Source organism: Falco rusticolus, chromosome 8 (assembly GCF_015220075.1).
Source record: "Falco rusticolus isolate bFalRus1 chromosome 8, bFalRus1.pri, whole genome shotgun sequence".
NCBI lineage: Eukaryota > Metazoa > Chordata > Aves > Falconiformes > Falconidae > Falco > Falco rusticolus.
The window spans coordinates 51,025,007-51,048,299 of NC_051194.1; the positions used below are offsets into that span (position 1 = coordinate 51,025,007).

General features: G+C 35.8%; 1 protein-coding gene across 14 annotated transcripts in view; it reads left to right on the forward strand.

The window, feature by feature from the left end:
* The window catches only part of ADAM23 (ADAM metallopeptidase domain 23), a 75,859-nt gene that overhangs the window by 12,428 nt on the left and 40,138 nt on the right, over positions 1 to 23,293 (forward strand). For all 14 annotated transcript variants that reach the window (XM_037397476.1, XM_037397468.1, XM_037397467.1 and 11 more), the window contains exons 4-9: positions 10,923 to 10,986; positions 15,438 to 15,520; positions 16,217 to 16,280; positions 18,598 to 18,670; positions 19,194 to 19,267; positions 20,174 to 20,239. In XM_037397476.1, the coding sequence (XP_037253373.1) occupies positions 10,923 to 10,986; positions 15,438 to 15,520; positions 16,217 to 16,280; positions 18,598 to 18,670; positions 19,194 to 19,267; positions 20,174 to 20,239 (424 nt within the window). The remainder of the gene's footprint in view (positions 1 to 10,922; positions 10,987 to 15,437; positions 15,521 to 16,216; positions 16,281 to 18,597; positions 18,671 to 19,193; positions 19,268 to 20,173; positions 20,240 to 23,293) is intronic.

Genomic DNA, 23,293 nt, shown 5'->3' on the forward strand with positions numbered 1-23,293 from the left:
CAAAACCTTGAGTGGCTGGCATAAGATAAGTTCATAGGAAGGCAGGGAATGGTGCAGACAATGGAGGGAGGAAGAAGGCTTGAAGATACTTGGGTGTTCTCTAGTCTCTGGAAGAACTATAGTGTAGGGCAGGACTATGTTGTTTTATGAGAGCTGGAGTGGGACTCATGCAGAGTAATTCCAGTGGAGTAATCATGATGTATTCATGAAGGGAATCTATGCCTAGTGGCCTCTAAGCTACAGGGAATTTCTCCTGTTGGTCTGCTTGCCATTGTTCCTGTTTGAACGTCAGCCAGTAGAGGGACTGAGCACACGTTCACAAGGTGGCACTATACGTAGGATATGGCTGGTTGCATAGACCATCACAGAGAAAAAAACATTGCCTTTACTGGCACCCCATATAAAAACAAACAGGACTTGGGTGAATAATATTACAAACAGCCTGATAAAGTTCTCCAGCTGATGAGCATTGGAAGTTTGCTAGTGAAAAACATGCACCAGCCTTCTCTGGATTCACAAACATGCCCACGTTCACAGACTCAAATGTTAACACAGGCTTTAAGTTCATCAAACATTCATGTCTAGGCCTCAAGTCTCTTACTTGGTCACTAGCTTAGACCTTAGTCTTTCCAGATACAGGTCTCCTCATAGTTGTTGACTGACTCTGAAGCTTGTTTGCGTATCGGACCTGCGCAGAATAGAGAGCAAAGTCCCATAGAAAACATTACAAGTAGGACTCAATAAAAACAGGTCAGACTGTAGAGATCAGGTGCAGGGCTGGACCAAGCAAACATACTAACTTGCAACTTACACAAATGACTCCTTTTTATGCCACTTCCTCTCCATTTTCCCGCATTTGCTGTGTCCTCATTCACCTTCCCCACTTTTGGCACTTCCCCTGAACAACCAATAAAAATGTTTGCACATTTGCACAAGCCCGTGCAGGCATGCTGTAATAAGTTTGTTCTTTCCCAGGAGACCCATGATGACATTGTTTACCACTTCTTATCTGTTCAAAAGTTCTGGTTGAACCTCTTCAAGGCCATGCGTGAGTGGCTCCTTCTGTGGCCTGTCAGTCAGTGACCTAACAGAGATAATTAACAAAGACCAGAACTCTTAGCTTCTGTTCATTAGGGTTTGTGTGTTCTGCTTATGGTTGCTTTTCCTGTCCTAGTCTCTTATGCTGAATGTCTGTTAGCCAACAATTACAAACCTGACAGCCTTACGTTCCTCATATCTCTTGGTTAACGCTCTTGGTACAAAAATGAAAGATTATAAGGTACTCTGGAGTAACGATTAATCCTATTTGAAAAGTTAGACTTTAGCTATAATTGTCTGCTCAAACTTGATAAATTCCCTATGCAATAAGCAACGTGTAGCATTGTCTTAAAACCCAATTTATATAAAAATCCTTTAAAAGTGTTCATTAACTTAAGTAAATTCATTTTTTGTCCTCAAACAATACTGTCAATTCATTTGTTGTAATTGTTTAATACATTACATTAGTATTTGAGTAATGAATGATCCTAGTATATCTGAAAAATTTCTTATTTTTTCATTTATATATTACATACATAAAAAGATGTCTGTGAGGTGCTGACAAATTACTTGCTAATGATCTCTTTTCCACCAACATGTAAAATTGCTGTTCTTCTGTTGTGTTGCAGAAACACGTGTTTCTGCAGGTAACTTATGTCTTGTTTAAATCTAGCGGTCTCTATGTTCTGGTGTAGTACTAAAACACATTAGAGAGCAATACTACCAAAAGCAGTGAATTAAAAAAGTCTACTTGCTGAGTTTTTTTTAGTGATGAGGGAAGCTGGGTGTATTGTCTGGCAGTTTTCAGCTGATGATTTAGCACCAGTCTCTAAATAAAGGAGTCTCCTCCAGCACTGGAGGCTGGGGCCATGTAGAGCCTTCCCCCATGGGGACTGTGGTGGCTGAGGCACATACAAGGAATGGGAAGTTAGGTACCTGAGCTGGACAGAAACATAAGGTAAAAACTGAAGGCAAAAAATTCTCTCCTTCCTACTGAAAACTTTCCTCAAAATCTCAGATTTTAGGGGAAGCAGGGCCGGGGGGAGGAAATCACTAGACCCAGCTTGTATGTTTCTGCTTTCTTTTCCCTATAGAAGTCCAGCTTTCCAGGAAAATCCATTTCCAGTGAAATGGATTTTCTGTTCATTGAAGAGATCATATAAAAAATATGTTATATTTGGCATGAACTGAGAAAAAAACAAAACAAAAAGCCTGCCGCACTTGATTGTAACATGACTTAAATATTAGAGACGTTAACATATGATGAGTATTGTGAAAAGTCAGTCTCATGTGCAGTGTTACAGTCAACATGTAACAGCCAATTTTGATTTTTATTCATCAGTTTAAAGCTTGTAATTGTTGTGTACTCCTTGTGGTGTATGTTTCTTAGGGCTGAATTTAACCTGAGAATAGTCCCAGAGGAGATTACATCATTAGCATAATTTAAAAACCAGTAGGGCAGTAACTGGACTACTTGAGAATCTATTTGATTTTTGGTTTTTCTGAAAAATCTTTAATGGAGATGAGAAAACTAGTTACAGTTTTCCAGAAGGAAACGTTAAATATTTATAACATTTTCTTAAATAAAAGCTTAAACATTTAGGGTACTGAACAGATCCTATAATATACATAAGCTGTGTAAATTAACTGTGATAATGTTACTCTGGCAAGATTTAACTCTAGTCTGCCTTTTAAAATTTGTTACAGATGAGATGCAAAGAACTCAGTGTTAGGATTTTACAAGAATGCATGTGTACTCCTGTAAGTGCAGTCTTGAGTGTCTCAGCTGTAGGTAACAGAACTTTACTGCCTCCTTTGTCACTCCCAGAACCGGAGGCAACCTATTAAGTTATCATTTATATCAGTAGGTGTTTCACATGTAAAAAGACTTAGACATAGATACTAAAACATCTCCATATTTTTCAAGACTTCTTAAGGCATGGGAAAAAGCTTTCTTTTGTTGTTTTAAAAATTATAAAAACATGATGGTATGAAGAAGCTTCCTTCTCAGTTACTGTGTTCAGCTGTAAATTAAAGCACTCATTATAAGCAGTTATTCTGTTTTATCTTAGTATTTTGTTTCTGTAATTTTAAGTGTTTAGTACAAGTCTCTTCAAGGGTTCTTTTCTATGCTTTCACTAAGGTTATGATAAAAATATGTATTCTATAGTATTATGTATGCATGCACTTCTGTATGTTCACTAATGTGCACTGTAGTATTTTACTCATTCACTCTTCCAGGAGTACGGTAGGAGGCAGCACCAATCCTGCCACCGATCAAGGGCTTGTACTCTGAGCTCAATGTCTCAAATACTTCTTTTTCAGCAGTATTTCCAGCTCCTTGTCATCTGCTTCTTTCATTCCTCCTATAACTTTACAGATCAGTCTTTGTAATATTTTTTCTTCTCTTCTGATCTCATTTTTCTTATCTCATCTCCTTCTCTTTAGGAAATGTTTCTAAAATAAAAAGTGTGTATATATGTCTGTTTCTATATATAGGGGAGAACTTACAACTGTAGCTACAGAAATCAATGTTGCAGTCCCTGACTTTCAAGCATTCAAGTTTTGGATTTCCCTGTAGTAATTAAGTAATATCCCTGTGCCTGCTGTGCAATGCATGGATAAAGTTGTATTCTACAGAATGGCTATCAATAAAATCATTGACAGCAAAGCTTATTTCAACAAGACTATAAGAAACTCGGTGTAAGCTGATTTGTTTGAAATTCCAATTTTCTTTTTTTTTTTTTCTGATGTAGGATCTTTTGGGATGTATGTTCCTACATGGGATCTGGGAGGCATCTTAAAGAATTTGTCTAAAAAAAACCCCCACACCCCAACAACCAAAAAAAAACCCCAAACTAAAAGAACTCAACATACCCCACCCCCAAACAAAACAAAAAACCCCACCCCAAAACCAACCAAGTGAAAAAAACCCCACAACCAAAAACCTGAGAGGACATGCTGTTTGTCTTTTGAAATGCAGAGGCATTGGTGTTGTGAACATGAGCCCTCTTGTCAAACTTCTTGCTTATGGACTGAAAAGGCTATTCTGTGCCCTCCTGATCCTGGATTTAATTGTGGGTCTCACACCCACCTCAACAGGGTTTTGAATGCCTGTCAGCTGAGATGTGAACACAGCCGTTGGTTTGGTGAATTGTTAGGGTCAGCAAGCTCATGGCAAGGTAAATGCACATCTGAGGCAATATGACAATGCTATAAAATTCTGTGTGGCAGGATGAAGGTGTTTATTCCTTCTCCCATGTAACAATGACAGGTATCAAATACAAGAGTTTTGAAAGGAGATGCTTCTCACAGAAAAAAATTAAAATGCAAATCTTGTCACAGGATACTGCACATTAAATTATTTACAAGAGTTAAAGTATTGGAAGAATTTACAGAAATCTGCTGGGGATGTTGAAAACAATTATACTAACTGGCACAAATGAAATGTGACACTAATGAAATCCTGGTGTCACAGATCACTGGGTGCTGAGAAAACTCCCTCAAAAATAGCTGCATGTGTGTATTTGCTGTCAAACATGCAAAGCAGTTGTCTGACTTGATGCATCCTTTCTTAGGTTATGTTCTTACTCTTTCCTCACATGTAATCACTGTGATGTGTCAGTGGTGAAGAACTGTTATCTTTCTAATCTAGTAGATTTTTTAGTCTTTCTGAGACTGTCCAGTCTTCTCAATAGTGAGGTCTTTATGCTGAAGTGAATTACTAGGTTCTCAGATTCTGGTATAGTTGGGCTGAAATCTTTGCATGTGGAGCTAGAATAAAGCCTGTATATACTTCACATGTAATTAAGTTTATCAGACTAGCTCCTAAGAGCCTATGTCACTGAGCTTAACTTGATTCAATGACAGAGCTAGAGTCATGCAATATAGTTCAACATGGAAGCATGGATTAAGGGAACAAAAATCAACTCTTAGTTTGCTGGAGAACCAAAATGTATTTCTGATTCTGCTGTAGTTAATCTAGTCCGAAAGTGCTCAAGTCAGCTCTCTATAAGTATAAATAAATTTATGTCACTAGTTTTAGTATTAGAAGTAAAATGTAACAAAAAACCCCCACATCCTCATCTCATTGGATTTTTCCTTGGTAGTAAGAGTTGGTTTAAATTAACATTAGACACAAAGTATCAGACCATGCCCAACATTTAGTGAATTCTTTAAGAGGAGAAGAAACCCAAGTTTCTTTTGTGTGTAAAACAGCTTGCTTTAAATGAAGGAATCTTTGGCAAATACTGGTTACCACTGATTGAGACCATTCTGGCAAAGACAGATGGCAGCCCTCAACCTTGCACTACAGGTTAATAAAATTTTTACTGATAATTCAAAACTACCTGTTTTTCAAGCTGGTGGTGGAAGAAAGGGATCAATTAAAATGCAACACTGAATGAACTTGAAAAGTTGTTTAAATGAAATCTTTATTTTGTCGATTGCTTTTGTGGGAAAGTTCTATCAGCAAGTTATTATGGAGGTGTTTCCCATGACACAGTACTTGTATCTTCTGTAATATCATCTTGTTATTCACTTCTTCATATCCTTTTATATAGCACACATAGTATCATCTTCATTGCTATGGTAAAGGTAAATACGGCGGAAACTGAGCAACATAATGTTCTTAATATTCAAGCTCCTACTTTTAAAATGCTTGCTGAAGTAGGCATTAAAATAGAACACGCTCTGTTCTCATATGGAGGGCGTCAGGACATAATGAGAGAAAGGATCATGAAGAATTTGTCTGAACTCCCTTAAACTGACTCAGTGCTTTTTGCACTGAGGGAGGCAGACAGGTCCAGAAAACAATCAGGAGTATTTCCTGCACCATTCTATATGACTTCAGAACACACTTTCCTGTCAGTCTTTTTTGGACTTTTCCCCATTTGAGGACCTCTTAAAAAATACTTAAAGTATCACCTAGGTAATTTCAGTTTAGTAAATTTGTTGTCAGGTCATCCTTTTCTCTATCCAAAAGACAAACCAAACAAAACCAAACGACAAGAGCAAGACTATGCAAGAAGTGATTTTTAAAGAAGTGTACTGCTCACTGTTAAAGAGTCATTATGGTATTAACAGCAGAAGTGAGTGTGGACCTTCTTTGATTCCATAGTTATGAGAAAGTTTACCTGTACACCTGGATCATCAGTTGTTTCTCTTAATTGCTTGTAATTGTAAACACAGATGCTTGATCCCAGTACCACATTTTGATTTTTAAGCTCCTTCAAGGTAGTAAGTAGTGAAACCTTGCTGTGTTTTAAAAAATAACAATGAATATTTGCAGTATATTTATTCATTGGAGACACTCTTGTCAGAGTAGCTTCAAAGACAACAATCAAGTAAAGACTACTCAAAATACATACTGGAAACATAATAGTAAATTCCTGTAAGAAAAGTTGCTTCAACAAAGCTGGTGGATATAATTGAAACTGGTAATAGAAACAAGGCTACAAATGGCCACTTCATTAGGTGACAGTGTCTTGATGATCAAAGAGAATGCTGTAACATGGTTTCAATTTGTTTTTCACATCTTTATGTGCTACTAAACTATATCTGTCAAATGGACAGAAGCATCTGATGTGTGTTCAGTTAAGTAATTCAGCTAAACTAGGTTGCTCAGACACTGGTACATACTGTACTTGAATAATTTCAGAATACTTAAAAAGATATTGCTTGGGAGTAGGTTAGTATAAAGATTATTTTGCATGCAAGAAAGGTAATTCAGCTGTAGTCTGATTTCCTGCAGTCTGCGTACTAGATTCCTGGAAGCAAACTTGGTTACTTGAGGTAACTTTTTAGTCATTTCATAGCCTTTACCTACCCCAGTCAATGCTTTTCATCAGGATAGTTAGATGCCAGCTGAGGTAAGCCACTTTTCACGCTGCAGCTCTCCTGCTAATGAAAACAGCAGCAGTGAAATATACGTGCCAGGGAAGTGGATGTGAGTTCTTCAGAAAGCATCTGCTGTTTGCTTTTAACAGCTGGCCTGTGTCTTCAAAGGCAACAGCTACTGGGAATGGCATATCCCTTTGCTGTTTATTAGCATCTCTCAATGTAACTCAGATAGGTAGTTGTTTTTATTCAGCTGTCCTGCATCACCAGTTCTCTTAAGACAACCAAGGCAGGATGGGAGGAACTATAGAAAAGGACATGGCAGACTAAAAAAATTTTTTTCTCATGCATTCATTAAGAATGTTGCAATTTGATGTGTTCACTGTAAAGCATCATACTAATGTGTCGCTAGCCTAAGTATGCTTTTGACTTAAGTGATCATGACTTACACAATTATTTCAATTAAAGCTTGCACTGTTTCTGGTGCTCATAGTATTGAGCAAAGCCAAATTTGCTGTACTGGATGCATTTCTGTTCAATCAAAATGTAAATGGACCAACTGAAAGGTGACAAAACACATTCCACTGTAGATGAGGTACAAATGTATTTTCTGAAATTCAGAGCTGCCCTTCAGAGGTAAATTTAGACATTCTGTAAACGATAATGAAGGAATAATAGTTATTTTGTGATGTGGAGACCCATTATGCATGAGTTCAGTATCTCATTCCTTCTTGTACTTCTGCATGAGCTCTGTGTATTCTGGGCCTTTTTTTTTGATGCCGCTTGCATAAAGGTTCCCATCACACCTACTGGTGAAATTACAGTGCTCTTCTGTGTATGTCTTTCGTGTTAGAAAAAAATGAGTTCTTTTCATTTTTTTTTTCTTTTCTAAATAACTTCTCCTGTCTTTTGTCAGATTTGTCAGCATTAATAACAGGTAAAAGTTGTGGTAGGGAAAATTTGCAGTAGCAGCTTTATGCTTATTTTTACAGCTGTTGTTATTCCTGGAGCTTTAGCAAAATACAGAACAAACTCCTTTACTCAAATTCTATGATTTTTCTTTGTGGCAGTATTCAAATATTTTTTTCAATCCTAGACTACTCTGCAATGTCACACTTAAATACTAACCATTTATAAGTTATGGATGTGTTTGTACTGATGTTGCTACAAATACAGAGAACAGGACTGAGACTAGCTTTGTTACAGAAGCGACTGGTTGTGTGTACTGGCAGAGCTGTGCTGGAAATGCCTGTAAACATACTGTCCCCCTCCCGTTCTCCCCTATTCCCCTGAATAAGGTCATAGTTGTCTCAGATCAGCTATTTCTAAAAGACTTGAGAGATTTCTGGATGATTGGAAATAAGGTCTTCTTTAAGATGTTTGCTAGGGTAGACAGATACTTGAGATAAGAGTAAGTGATACAAGGTACAGAATCTGGGTACCTAACCAAGGTAGAGGCATACAGTTTAAGGAGAAGCTGGCTGATTTTTTTTCAATGGGAAGTTCAAAATTCTTGCTACCCTGTGGGAAATGTCAAGAGGAAAATACCCTTGCAGTACCTTGGTGATTGTGTGACCAGCGTAACATAATAATGATGAGAAAGTAATGTTAAATATCTTGTTACAGTGTAGCATGAAAATGGATTTGTGAAAGAGAGTAGTCTTACAATAGATTTTCTACTCCAACTTCTAGGTGGTAGATACTGTGTTACTTTTGGCAAAAGGGTGGTTCACAAATTACAGGTGCATTTTGTTTATGGCATACGTTTGAACAGTATGTCATGAATAGTACGCCTCAGTTTTCTCTGGCTATAATTTGTTTACTATGGAGAATTTCATCATTGTGCCTTATATTCAGCAGATCTCACAGGGCAGTAGCATTGGAAAGTCAGCAATGAAAAAAATGTAGAGACTGCTGGAAAAGCCACTGTGCTGCATCCTTGCTTTATGCTTGTAACGCATATATAGGAGTATTCCATCATAAGCATGCCATGTTAGATATTGTGTGGGACACTGTATTTACTACTTGAATCAGAAATCCCTTTGCAGCTGGAAGTAATGAGAAGCTGAAGAACGGCAAAGGTTGCAAAAGGTGAAGTAAAGAAATTTTGATCAGCCCTTATGTCACATGAAATGGGATAAATCTAGGAGATGAATGCAGTAATTAAACTACAGTTATTTGTGTGTCAGTAGACACAGTTGGAAGTCACCTACTATAAGTCTTACAAGATACCAAAAGCACTAGATAGCACTGATAGCAGTTTTGAGATCAGTCGCGTAAGGTTGCTAGAGGGGTGTGGGATTGTGAGCTTGACTTGGAAATGGGCGGATAAATCCTGATACTGGAATTGGTCTGAGGAAATCAAATGGTCACTGTGAATTCAAGCGGTTACCTCTAGTCTTGTCTATATTAACCTGTTAAGTACTGAAGACGACAGTGCTTATGCTTCATAATAACTATGAAAAATGCAAAGAAGAAAAGGACATTATTAACACTCTAAAGTTTAATTGCTTTGTATACGTAATCCTTTTCAGAAGCTTCAAACCTTGCCACATTGAAGAAGTGGATGTTTGCGTTGTAGTCAAGTGCTTACACTATTTATAAAGTGTTTGTATTCTCTTGCATAAAATTTGTAGCTTACTATGATACAAATAGAGAAAGTTAATTGATTTTTTGCAACTAGATTTATTTTTAAATCTGCACTTTAAAAATATATCTATTAAATATTGCTATCAAAATGAAGTTTAAGACAAGTGATGAGACTTAAGTAATTATTTATGGCTCTTCGTGTTGGTTTTGCAGGCACAGGGTGCCCATAACATGGTCCCTTGGTTCCATGAAAAAGTACTTTTTAAGAGAACTACTGGTAACTGACTTCTGCAGAACCTTCTCTGATAAATGTCGTGTCTAATAAATGTGGCATGAAGAATTGATTTTATAAGTCAGTAGTCCTATAGTTAGAAGTGTTATCAGGATTGCTAATAGCCTAATCTGAGTTGAAATATCCATTATCATAAGTTGTTGCTAGTTGTGAATTCCCATCAGAGCTATTTTGTTAGACCAGGCTTCCATAATGATGGTGGTTTTTATTCATAGCAACAGTATTTTTGTTTTGATATATGTACCACTATCAGACTCTTTAATGATTTTTTTTTTTTTTTTTAAATTTGGAAGGGTGCACACTCTTAGAGGCTTGAAAAATGCTGAGAATTCTGGACCACATTAAGTAAAATGCTTATCTTGTGTATATGGTGGGGCCAGTTAACATATTTAATTGCTTTGCTCTCCCTGGGCCGCTGTGCTGCAGGCCTGATTATAACGGGCTGAGAGGTGAATGGGGCATTGATGTTATCCCAGCATATATACAGGCTAGCTAATCTTATTAAAAAAAAAAAAGAAATTTGAACTGTAAATTATACAGTATGGGAAATTTTTATGCTTCACAAATTTGTCTTGTCAGAGTTAGGATAAAAATAAGAATCTGAGAAGAAAAAGCAAAAGGAAGAAAAAGAGTATTGGGGAGGCTGGGGGTGTTGTTTTTTTTTAAAGAATATTACTTTTTTGTAAAAAAACCCGGAGTATTTGCAGTTGTGAAAGTGAGGTACGGGTAAAGTATGTGTTTTTGTCTTCAGAACAATTGTGTATCTATTTGTTCAACCTTATGCTCTGTTTAACTTTTAGATAAACTACAGAACTTACTTAAAAACAATAATGAACTAAATATACATTTCGTCAGTACCAGTTACTGGAAGAAAACTAAGTCCTAAAGCCATGGGATTTTTTTTGCATATTTAAAAGGCTGATACTGTAAAGTTAAAATACAGGGGATTAGATTGCAGAATGAAATTCCCCCTTCTGTGACACACTCTGATTTCCAGTGCCTCAATAAATAGTTTAATGGATGGAAGCTGCTTGATTTCTTTTAAACTAATTTACAAGGAAAGAAAAAATGGTTTGAAAATTCTAACAAAAAACCCTGAAGCCATCTATAGCAACAGAAAGAATATTCAGATTTTTCTCATCTTGATTTTTCCTTTCTTTGATAGTGACCTGTTATCTTCCAATTATGTGGAGATTCACTATGAAGATGGAAAACAGAAGTTTTCTAAGGTACTGTGCCCCTAAAATTTGTCAGAATGGTCTTTATGAAGGAATAATGCCAATAAAATGTTAAAAAAATGGAAAAAAGTTTTGCAAGACTTAAAACCACCAGAAGCCTTTTTCCGTGCATACAAGGTAACTGATTTAATCTTGGAAGAATACCTCAGTAATGCAAGAAGAATTGTACAGGAAAGGAAAGCTGTGTGTCAGGGTGGGGGGTAGGCAGTGGTAGGTGGTGTTGGTAGTGAGGATGATCCAGATACTGCCAGAACAATTGCATCTTGTAAAATGTAGGGGGTGGAGGGGTTGAAGTCATCATCAGTATAGTCTTCATTAATTATTTACATGTCCTTAGCACGAAGAGCAAGGGAAAGGGATAATGGTAATGTAAGACATTTGAACAAAACAAAAAGAACTTGCAGTGACTTTTCTTTGTAAGAATTATACAGTTGTGAAACAGAAAATGAAAGACTTAACTCCAGAGGTTAATGTTTCAGTTATTACAAAACCAGCATATTCCTTGACATCCAATCAAATTTATTTGTCAAACTAGTTCCCAAATGGCATTTAGTGCCATAGGCTATTGATCCCAAGACAAAGAGATTAAAGTTATGCAAGATAGTTCAGCCCTAAGGGAACCAGATTAGTCTGTTTGTTTGTTGTAATAACAAAATGAGGACTGGTGGGTTCCTAGGAAGGTTATAAACTATGTTTTCAGGAATGACTTCTTTAATATTTGGTATGAATGCTGGAGTATTTGTTGTGAGCTTATTACATGTGAAATACATCTCTACTTAGAGTGAAGGGAAGCAAGCATTCAAGTTGCATTTATGCCTTTAGCAAGTCAGGACTGTTTGTCCAATTATTAGAAGTCTAGTTCATTATTTCACCCTTGTTATAGAGAATCACAAATAAAACAATATACTGCAGATGAGGGCAAAATTAAACAATTACATTGCAATACAATGATTGCAATATGCTGTTCTGTTTTTTTCCACTGAAAATAGAAAAACAGTTTCATGTAACATACTAAGAAAGTTGTTTCATTAAGACTCAGTACTCTGCAAAATAGGCAAAAATGCTAAATGATGCAAGAAAACAATTCCCTCTGGCATTTAGACAAGCTCATGCAATTGTCAGCTGCAGCACTAGCATACAGCACTGCGGTTGCTGAATCATGAATCTGACTGGAAAATTATATTAGAATTTTAGACTCAGCAAATGGGACTACCTTTGTGAGCTGCAGTAATTTGATACAAACTTCCTAGGGGATGTTTTTGGAACTGATTTCTTTAGAAACAATAATAGAGCTCCTGAGGTCACATTAATCTGTAAAAGGCCTCATTGTAAGTTCAGAAAAAATACACCATTTGTGTAGGAAATCAAATAAGGACTGTATCGTGGTCTTTTGCAGTATCTTACAACCCTTTTTAGACCTATGTAAGTAAAAGATCGTTTTGTTTCCTGATGTGGATGTAAAGAAGTGAGATCTTGATGAAAAGTATTTTCTAGAAAGGGCTAGTTTATTACTAGAGTGAAAACACTGAAGAACAAGCAGCAATTTCTTTACTTGGATGACTCTCTTTTGCAAAAAATTTTTGGAAAGCTACTTGTGTGAGAAAGTTAATCATGATTTAGTTGTTAAAAATTGGTGTATGCATTCTCACTGATGGAAAGCTAAGTATGTAGTGATTACTTTCTGTGTAGTACTTTGATTTAATTATGCACAACAGTCTGTTAGGAATTTGATTAAGTATTAAATAAGATTAAGTAAGATGCAAAATGCAAGTAATGCTGTGCATACTTAAACAAAGAGTACTTGCGAATTTGGTACTTCCTTGACTTCTAATAATTGCAGAAGGAATGCATGCAATATGCTTGTTGGTATTCAGATGACACGACACCAGAATTAAGAATATTTTGATGATCAATGATAGGTTTTTCAAACAGTGTGTGAGAGAGCCAACCATACTTAAGGGTTTTTAGTATAACTTTAGTTTAGCTGGGGTTATTGTTGGTAGACATTAAAGACCAACTACTTAAATGAGGTAAATCAGTATCATTCAGTTTTCCTCATTTTAGCTTCACTGACCTATAGCAGCAGAATTTCTGGTGTTTAACAGCTTCTAAATTCACTAGTCCTTTTCTTTAGAAAAGCCAAAGTAATGCTTCTTTGTTTCTTTCTAAACATTCATAGCTTGAACAGTCTGTTAATGTTGCTCTTGATGCTTTGTTTCTGTTCATAGGATATACACATACCGCTCTTGTTTACTCAGTTGAAACATTCCTATGAAGCCAGTTTATTTTACTCTTAGTCATGATAAGTAGTTCTGTAAGCTTCTAACAGGCAAATTAATTTATTCCTCAGCCATTTGTGAAGTTTTAGGGATTAGTAATTCTGCTATCCAGCAATAAGGATAGAATTAGTTTCTATATCAGAATAGAGATAAAGGATTTAATATTTGCCATGTGGCTGCCAGTAGTATGAAATGCTAAAAATATACTAAAGATTTTAGATTTTTATACATATTTAGCTATTTAAAATCACATAATACAAAAATCTTGATAGTCCAGTAGAACTCTACTTTGATTACATGGAGAAATTAAGTCACACAAATGTATTACATAGAAGAGAATTACAACATACAGAGAAAAACAACAAACTGTGAAACTACAGACAGTAAAAAAATGAAGATTTAAAAAGATCTTAACAAAATTATTGTAACACTAGCAGTTCTTGTATGTGAGTAGATAGATGATGCTTTGATAAAACAGTTATCGCTGCATTTCTCATGTGAATCATTTGTTTATTGTAGTCTGCTGTTAAGTAAGACCTCCTGCTAGAATTTCCTAGCCTCTGGGGTACAGAATCATGCTCCCTCTTTCTGACCTCATAAATCTTTGTGTTTTCTACAAAATGACACTGCTTTAGCTTGATTCATGTAGGGTGCTCTGACACAAAGTAGCCAGTAGCTTTGGAGACAGAGCACACTTTTAGAAGATGAGGAGATGTAAGTTGACTCTCCTCAAGGTGATGGGGAAAATTGTTCGGCAGTTGGGAAACCTGGGATGAGTGCTGTAGTTATTAGCCAGAGAGGAACATTGACATGTAAGGGTCAATAGTTTGAAAAGAAAGCCACTGCAACTCTTATTTTGTGAGGATCCATCTTGTCACTGTCTTACTTGTGTTCTGAGCACACTTTAAATTGTCTGCCCACTTTAAGGAGGGCTTAGATAGGAGCTAGTTGATTCAGGAGAGGAGAGCTCAATTTAGGTCATCCTATGATGCGAACCAGGCAGGTCCAGTGAACCTGCACTTTTAATTCAGAGGAGGATGTGTAGCATTCACTAGAGTTTAGCTGGCATCAGACCAAGTTTTTTCTGGATTAGAACATTAATATTTTAAGTTCTTCTCTGTGGTATTTTGGTCTCCTGCTCTGTGCTGTCCCCCCTCCCATGTATTACACATGTTGTAGTTTCCCTTACGTTCTTTTGGAGAAGTGAAAGACTATACAGAGCTTTATTGCACACCCATTTGGTAGCACATTTTGCAGCAATTCTATTCAGCCTAATCCTTGCATCAGTTGACTGTTTGAATCTTGCATTGCAGCATTCAGCAGTGTCTCCCTTATTTTATATCATAAGGCCCTTTGAGAACTGAGGGTTTGGATTGCAGTTTTGGATGTAGTTTGCTTAATTTGGGGGTTTTATTTAAGTCTAAAATTTAAACACACTTGTAGGTAATTAAAATGTTACTATTTTTTAAATAAAAGGCAGGACCTTGTCTAAAACATGATTTCCAACTTACTTAGAGAAACACAAAAATCATGCCTTTTTTGAATGATTTGGATTTTGCATCTATTTGGAATTTTATGCAGTTAACAAGAGTTGACTTGTAGTATAGTATAAATGCAACTGTATGCTTCAGTGTTGCTGCACTGGATTCACTTTCTGGCTCATTCATCATTAGTGATACCGGTACCTATAGTCTAATGATGTAACATTTTAATTGATGAATTTTTACTAAGACAAAACTGGTGGAATCCAGTTCTAAGTCAAATGCATGCCAGGTGATTGATGAACACTGACAGTATCACTTGTAATTTTAACAGACCTGGAAGGCTTCAAGAAATGATTTGATGCTCATGTAACATACATTGCATAATATTTTTACAGAATTGGTTTGCAACAAAGAAATGCACTTAACAAATGATCAAGAATGCTGTGACTTCAACAAAAGAATAACCCATGTTATGGCTTGAAGACTTATAAATAGCCTTCACTGGGCACAGTTCTTGTCTTCCAAGCAACTAGGTCTGGTCATTGGTATTTACTTTAGCAGTCACTGGTTTCTCTGAAATTTTACCTAATGTGTTAGATCTTTTTTTTTTCCTTCGTTTTAAGCAACAGACATTAAATCAGTGTAATTTTATGTGTGTGATTGTTTTAAAAATTATTAGGGTGGAGAGCATTGTTACTACCATGGAAATATCAGAGGTGTCAAGGATTCCAAAGCTGCTCTTTCAACTTGTAATGGACTTCAGTAAGTGCACATTCTCATTTTTCAAACAAGGCTATTCACTAATGAATACTCTTCAGTATTATCTCTTAATATGTGAGGGACTGAAATTCTACAGGCCTAAAGATTTTTCATGTTTTGAAATGCCATTAGTAGGTATACCAGGCTGCTAGCATTTGTTTTTAGTATCACTGAGATTAAAATCTTTTGATGCTTCCTCATGAAACCTTTGCATGTGGTAAGTGCAAATAAATCTTTCACCATGTGACTTATTATGGTAAAAGTTAAGCAAGAATTGTACTTCAGCAGTTTGCATACTCAGTATTCATGTATGATTCTGTCAGCCAATAGACAAATTGATCTGTTACATTGTACAAGGGAAAAATGTAAGAAATTAGTCCTTATTAGGATTAGTTGCTGTTAAGTGCAACTCAGCTATTGGTTATATTCTGCATGCTAATGTCTTCCCCTTTCCAAGGTCAAATCTTTACCCTTTGGTGCCTTTACATTCAGTGTTAGTTCATTAAAATGCACCTGATCTCTTAGAAAAAAATTCTTAGCTTTAGCCTAATGCAGTAATGTGAACATATATGGAATGTATTTTAATATTGATCAGGTTTTCAGCCCCAAGTTTGGTTTTAACTTGTCAAAAATCCTATCCTGGAGTGAAATTAATTGCCATGTAATCCTAAATATCACTTCTTTTTCTCCATGTTCTAGTGGCATGTTTGAAGATAGTACTTATTTGTACTTGATAGAACCGATGGATCTGACCCACAGTGAAGTAAGTTTATTTTTACGTAATTTATTTGGTTTGGGAAAGAGAGTGCTCAAGGAATAGCAAATGAAAGTGTTAGAATAATCAATAAATGAATGACCTCTCTTATACATTCATATGAAAAACAAAAGTATTTTAAAACACTTGACTGGAATTTATGTAAGGCAACAATTATATAAGTATGAACTACCTAAGATTTTTCTCTGCTTCTCTTTAATCTTTCTTTTCCTAGTTACTGTTGATCATTTAGATGTTAAAAGTAGACTAATAAGACTGTTTCCATAGCAAATGGTTATGGACTATCAAAAAGTGTTTATCAATTCACTCTAGTACTTGAACTAAAGGATTTATAATTCATAGAAGGGATCTCTGGAATTCATTTATTCATCCATCTCTACATAGTTGGATCAGATTGCTCTTGACCTGCCATGTTTCCACAAAGAGCTTAATGAAGTAGATTATTATATCTGGATGTCTTAAACTTCATATCTGTTAAGTCAGTGGTCATATCTGTTAAGTCAGTGGTCACTGTATAGCTTAAATGATTCTGATCCAGCGTATTCAGATATATGACTATGCTGGATCAGCATGTAGGACTGCATTTACAGAAATGTCTTGATAATTGGAGTACAAAAATAATAATATATTAAGTATTGTTATTGTAATACAGCTGTTCCTAAAACTTTAGTTATTAATAGAACTGACTCGATTTCATAGACAGTAAAACCAGGTAAATTTCTACCTCTTGCATTGATTGGAGTAATTTTCAGTGAAATGACTGCAACGTCAAAACAGAGAATTCTTAAGGTTTGTACCCCGCTTGGTCTGTAGGATGTATTTCTGATGCTCTATAACAGCTCTCAAGCTTGTCTCATTCTGGTACTTCCCAGTATATGACAAGTAATGTAATGCTGCAGAACTGATATATTTTAGTGACTATAAAGCTAACTTACAGTCCAAAGAAAGTTCTGGAAAATCTTTCTACTCCTGATACTTTAAAAGAAACTGGATCAACATTCAGAGGAATCAGTATCATTTGGATAGTCAGTTACTGTCCTGTGAATTAAACTGTAGAGACGCAGGAAAATAGTACATCCCAAAAGATTTCTCAGTCTCCTCAGGACCAATATTGCATGCCATGTGTTAAGCTATATAATGCATTTTGACATAGCAGATATTAATAAAGGTTGTAAAGCTGAACACTGACAGCACAGATACAGTACATCCATGGATATTATATTTATACAATAATATCCATATAGTAGGCAGAGGAGAACTTAACTTTTTCTGCTTGGGTGGACAAAGGAAACCAGGATCTCCATGTGATGTTTCAGTAAAACTTGGAAGTAGAACAAAAGTTCTAGTTATTAAAGTGAGATACCATCTGCCAGCTCTGCAAAGGATTCACATGGAGTTCTAAATGGTAAGACAGAGAAGATGAATTTTTTTCCAAACTCACTGAAGATCAAAATAATACAGGTACAGAGAGCTTCAGAGGCTCATTTTTTGATTGTACTATATGAGATAAATATCTTGGACACAGCCTTCAACACGTAGTTTGTTTGTTATAAATCTTAAATGGTGATTAACCGTAGTAGATACTGTATTAAAATCCCTCCACCCCCCCCCCAAAAAAACCTCTCAGCAAAAATATGCAGTATTTTCTTTCAGTGCGTTATGTATTTCTTATGGTAGTTACAGAACAGTAGCATCCGACCCTTTGAAAAGAGTTGCTTGTTTTGGCAGGCTCTGCAGAGGAGGTGTTACAGAAAAAAAAAAGAGTTGTTTTCTAGAACAGATACCAAAATGTAGTAATTTGGGGCATGTCAGACTTCTAAAGAATATATGCATTAAAAGTCTTCTCCTTTTTAAGTGTTGTATACACCAGTAAAACTGGGTGAAATAATCCTCTTAAAGATAGCATGTTGATTAGTTTCTTGCATTTTGCTGCAATTAGAAAGATAGATCTTTGTCATAAATAGTAATACTTGCTTTTCATCTGGGGGAGGAAGATTTCAACTATATACATACGTTCTCATTTGATTTATTGCATTCAGTTGTCTGTGTCCTCTAACACTAAGGCTTTTAAGACATCTGTGATACTTCAGTTTTGTAGGCTAGTAAATGCGCTGAAGCAGAGAGGCTCCGTGATTTGCTCAGGATTGCAGGTAGATTGCTTCAAATTAGTGCTATGCCAGATTGGTACTATGGTTGCTTGCATTTTATGGAAAAAATAATATAAATTATAAGTACTGAAAGAAGTGCCTCACTTTTCACTTGGCCTTATTAATTAGAAGAAAATGTCAAATTTTTTTCTTATCAGGAAAGTAAAAGTAGGCCACATATCATCCAAAGAACTTATGAAACACAAGCCTCCAAGCAGTTGCAGGACCTTGGTATGTTTTTGCTTATGTTATGAGTTTTTCAATATTGGAAATAATTGTATCTATAACTTGAAAAAATTGAAAATCAGGCTAGCAATCTATATAAAATTACTGATTATTTAGAAAAACTTGAAAAATAGATACTAACCTGACTTGTTTCACAATTATTGCGATGGAATTTAGTTGTCAAAAAGCAGCTGAAAGATTTCCTCCATGAAGAGTTGTATTTTGCTTTCTGCTGCAAATAATTTAATCAGTGATATTAATGCTATGGAGGACACAAGATGGAAGAAAACATATATTCTAAGCTGAAGTTACAATCTCTTCACCTCCCCTTGCATGCTTTATTTTTAACTTCAGATTTCTAAATTACTTTAGTTTTGATATATTTTACATTTTGTGTATTTTAAAAAATGAACTTTTTGATAGCAAAGGCTCTTCTAATTGTGGTGATCTTAATCTACTTTTGGTTTGGACAGTGTATATAAGCAGTTTAAAATAATGCCATGAAATTCTTAAATTGTAATTTGTACAGACACCGAATCTAGTTCTGAATGGCCCTTTCTGTCTGAACTACAGTGGCTGAGGAGAAAGAGAAGAAAGAGAGCAGTGAGTAGAAGTGTGACCTTGAGTTAAGACCATATTTAAACCCAAACCCACTAATTTCCAGATTTTTTAATGTTCAGAGAATGTAGGCTTTGGAAAACAAATACTTTTGGAGCGTAATGCCACATAATAAAATTATCAAATGATAAAACAAGAAGATTATTCTTTAAAAATAGAATATTTGGAGAAAAATGAATAAACTTTCTAAATTGACAGCAATACTGTACATCAATTGAATAAAACTTTAATAGTGAAAATGAGTTCAGAATTTTAATTTTTGAGTCCACTTGAGGATAAAGAATAATTCTGAATGAAGTCTTGCTATTTTGTAGATATCTGACTTTATTTCATTTGGCTTGTTAAGTTGCATGATTAAAAATCCAAATGAGGACACCCAGAACTGGGTTTTTGAGAGAACAGAAGTGGACAGTCCTCATGATCTGCACATGCATATGTGTCAGTTCAAGAAATAATTGAGGTAAAGATTAATCTGTATTTCTTTACAGAGTTGTACAGTCCACAGCATATTGTTTGAGAGTGCATCTATTTTCAGTAACTTCCTTCCTCATTATATCTTTGATTAATAGTACAGTAGACCAAATGGTTTTAGTGTTGATTTTTCTCCTTTATGAAAATAAGAGAGGAGGAGGGAGGTAGTGGTGGCTTCTGCGCTGAACCAAAAAGAACATTAAACATTCTTAATGATGTGATTCAGATTCTCAGCTAGTGTTTGTTATAACTCACTAAGTTACTGGAGTTGTCATTGTTTACCCTAGTTGAATGTCTGACCCAGTTTTTACAGGTTTACACACCCTATGTAATATTTATGGGTAATCTTATTAAATCAGCTCAGTTATTTTTGAAAATCACATCTTCATGACTTCTCAGAGAATTTCTTTAATCCATCAGGTATCTCGTGGTATTTTTGAAGAAATGAAGTATCTGGAGCTCATGATAGTCAATGACCATAAAATGGTAAGTGTATCAACTCAGGTAATCTTCCTTTAGATTATAATTTGTAGGTTGATGTACAGCACTGTGCTGCTTCAGCTACTTTTGGGTCAAATATTTTATTTAGCAGCAGCTGCTAACATTTGGACTGTAAGACACAGTATAGGCCATAATACCTAATAATGCTTAATGTTACCTAAGATTTTTCTACAGCAATTATATATTCAAAATATGTCTGAAACACTTTAGTATCATATGGATAATTGAATATGCCTGTAACCAGCAAAGTAAAGCAACAAAACGTTTATGTCCAGAACAAACGCTATAAACTTTTTAAAATTACATCCTAGCCTTAAAGTAATAAAGAGGTCAGAGCTTGTTACTTTGAGTTCAATTTTGCTAATTTAAGTTTTAATGCAGCAAAGCGTGTGGACAGAACTATCTGATTGTTCTTCCTGACTATTCCACACTTACAAACCAGATTCATAATGAAGTGGAAGATAAGTTGTTTGTTCAATTCAGAAAGAGTTGGCCATTTGATTTAAAAAATGGGGGAGGGGGGGCGGGAGGAAACCCCATTTTTTTTTCCTTTTTGTCTTGAGAGATGACTGGAAGAAATCAGACCAAGAGACGTTTGTTACTTAAATGTTACTGCTTTCACTAATAATGCCAGGTAAAGCTATCAAAGTGCCTGTGTATTACCCTTACGAAAAATCAGGAGAGAGGGGGCTGGGGAGTAATAAGTCTTGGAAACCTGAACAACTGTTTTATAGGCCCTTTTTGAAAAGCATCACAAATTTGAGTCCAACAGCTACATTTTAACTAGAGCATATCTATTATGGAAAACTACTCGGTGTAGGTTTAAAAGTTTTATAGTAACAAAGAATATACTGCAACTGACGCTGAGTTACTCTAAAAAGAGCTTGATTATGCCTTGTCTCAGCCCTTGTCTCACTTAGCTTTCTCAGCTGTTCATTGGCTGAGGGGCAAATAAGGACCATGAACTCTTGGTATGACTTTGCGTGAACAAGACCTTTTTTTTTGAATCATATTCTGTTGATAAAAGTTTCTGCTTTTATGTACAAACAAAATAAACTTTTTAGTTTTTGTAAGAGCTCTTTGCATCTCTCGCTCTACTGCATATTTTCCCAATGCTTTATGTTGTTGTGGGCTTTTTTGTCAGCACTGAAGGATGATTTTAAAGAGCCAGAAATAGCAGATAACAGAACAGGATGCAGTTATTTTGTACTTGTTCCAGTGCTGAGCAGACAGATAATACAACCTTCCCTCATCTGTTTATTAAATCATAGAAATAGTCTGGGCAAAAATAACCTATATTTAAGCCGTGTCAATTCGGCGGGGGGGGGGGGGGGGGGGGGGGTGGGGGAGCGGACTTTGAATGGGTGGAAAGAGTAGGACAGAAATTTCAACTGTTTTCACTTCTAAAGCCACCTGATAGGAAACCATTCTAAGAGTGCTCAGGAGTTAGTTGTTTAGGGGTGGGGCACAGTAACTGAAGTTATGGACATTTTGTTGTCTTTTTTGAGGTCTGTGGTTGGTGTTTCATGTAAAGATAAAATATTTCTATGTCTGTGTGTTTCCTCTGGCGTCCTGTATTACAGATGTGCTTAAAGGACAACCATCTTGTTCACTACCTTTGTTACAGACACTAACTGTTGTCTCCTCTCAAGCTTTATTTGTTAGAACACAAGCAATCAGGACTTTTACTTCAGGATTGTCAATGACTCAGAAGCAGATTAATAGTTCTGTTCAAGGAATAAAATGGACGTACTTAAGGAAGTGTTCACAAGTACGAGTTACAGCCCACCAATCCAGGAGATCACTAAATGTACTTCTAAGGTTTTCTGCTTACCAGTAGAGGGCAGATTTCTCCTGCAGCAAGGTTCTTTGGTCATTGTGTTGTTAAGTGATTAATACTATGCATTTTCACAAAATTTTCCTTTCCTGTAGCACTAAAGACACAGCTAAACATATTTAATTAGGTTGTTGCATTTTTTACTGACTTAGCTTAATTTCTGGTTGAGGAGCTGTGTTTAAACATAATATGTTGTATATCGCTATTAATTTTGGCATTTAAATACTTTCATGAAAACCAAAACATTTTCCAGAGCATGTTATTTTACCTTTCCACTTCTGGGAAGGTTTTGGATTGGCTCAAAATAAAAAACCCAAAGCCACCCTTCCCCCCTTATTTTGTTCTGGTGTCATGGTTCCCTAGGGAGCAAACAAGAGTCCCATCATACTTTTCTCAGTGTACATCGTAAGTACCTACTAGCACTGTAGCTGAAAGTGCTTGGTTTTGAGAATAGTTGTAGGGGAGGGGGGTTCTGCAAAGTTACACTGAAGGATCTTTGAGTATTAAAGTCTTCTGTGGATGTGCTGAAGCATTGTGGAACTTCACACTGAATAACTGCATATGTAAGAAATTTCTCTTCCTGCAGTCAAACGAATGAGTGTCATTATTGTTTGAACTTTTTGTTACCTCTGTGGCATTTCGTCCATATAAAAATAGATTGCTTGTGCAAAAATAACTGTAATTTTAAGGGATGAAAAATTTGTTACCTAATAAGATTGTGTGTGTGTCACTCTCCTGACTTTCAATTTGAGAAATGGATTATTTAATTTTAGAATTATTTAATTTTATCCGGTTTTACTTTGACCTTCGCACCAAGCATAATTCTGGAAAACAGGGGGTTTATCTGTTTTTTAATTCTAATTTGGGAAGGTAGTTAATCATAAAACTTAGTTGATGAGAGTAGCCACTCAGTTGCTCAGAGAAGAGTCAGACCCTCTTGTTTCAAGGCCTCTTTGGGTACTGTGTTTTGGAGTGGGAATAGCTGACACTTCCTGGAACTTGAAAACGTTTGTTCATGAGGTGATGAGATCTGTTGCTTTTAACCAGTAGTTGAAATCAGTAAGGGTTTTTTAAAGAAGACTTTTTACCCCTTTGTTCTATGCAATTTTGTGTTCCTTTTCTGTGAAATTTTGAATACTTATTTTTCCTGCCTGCAAATCATATTGCATAATGCAATTTTGGTTTATAACTTTACAGTTTTT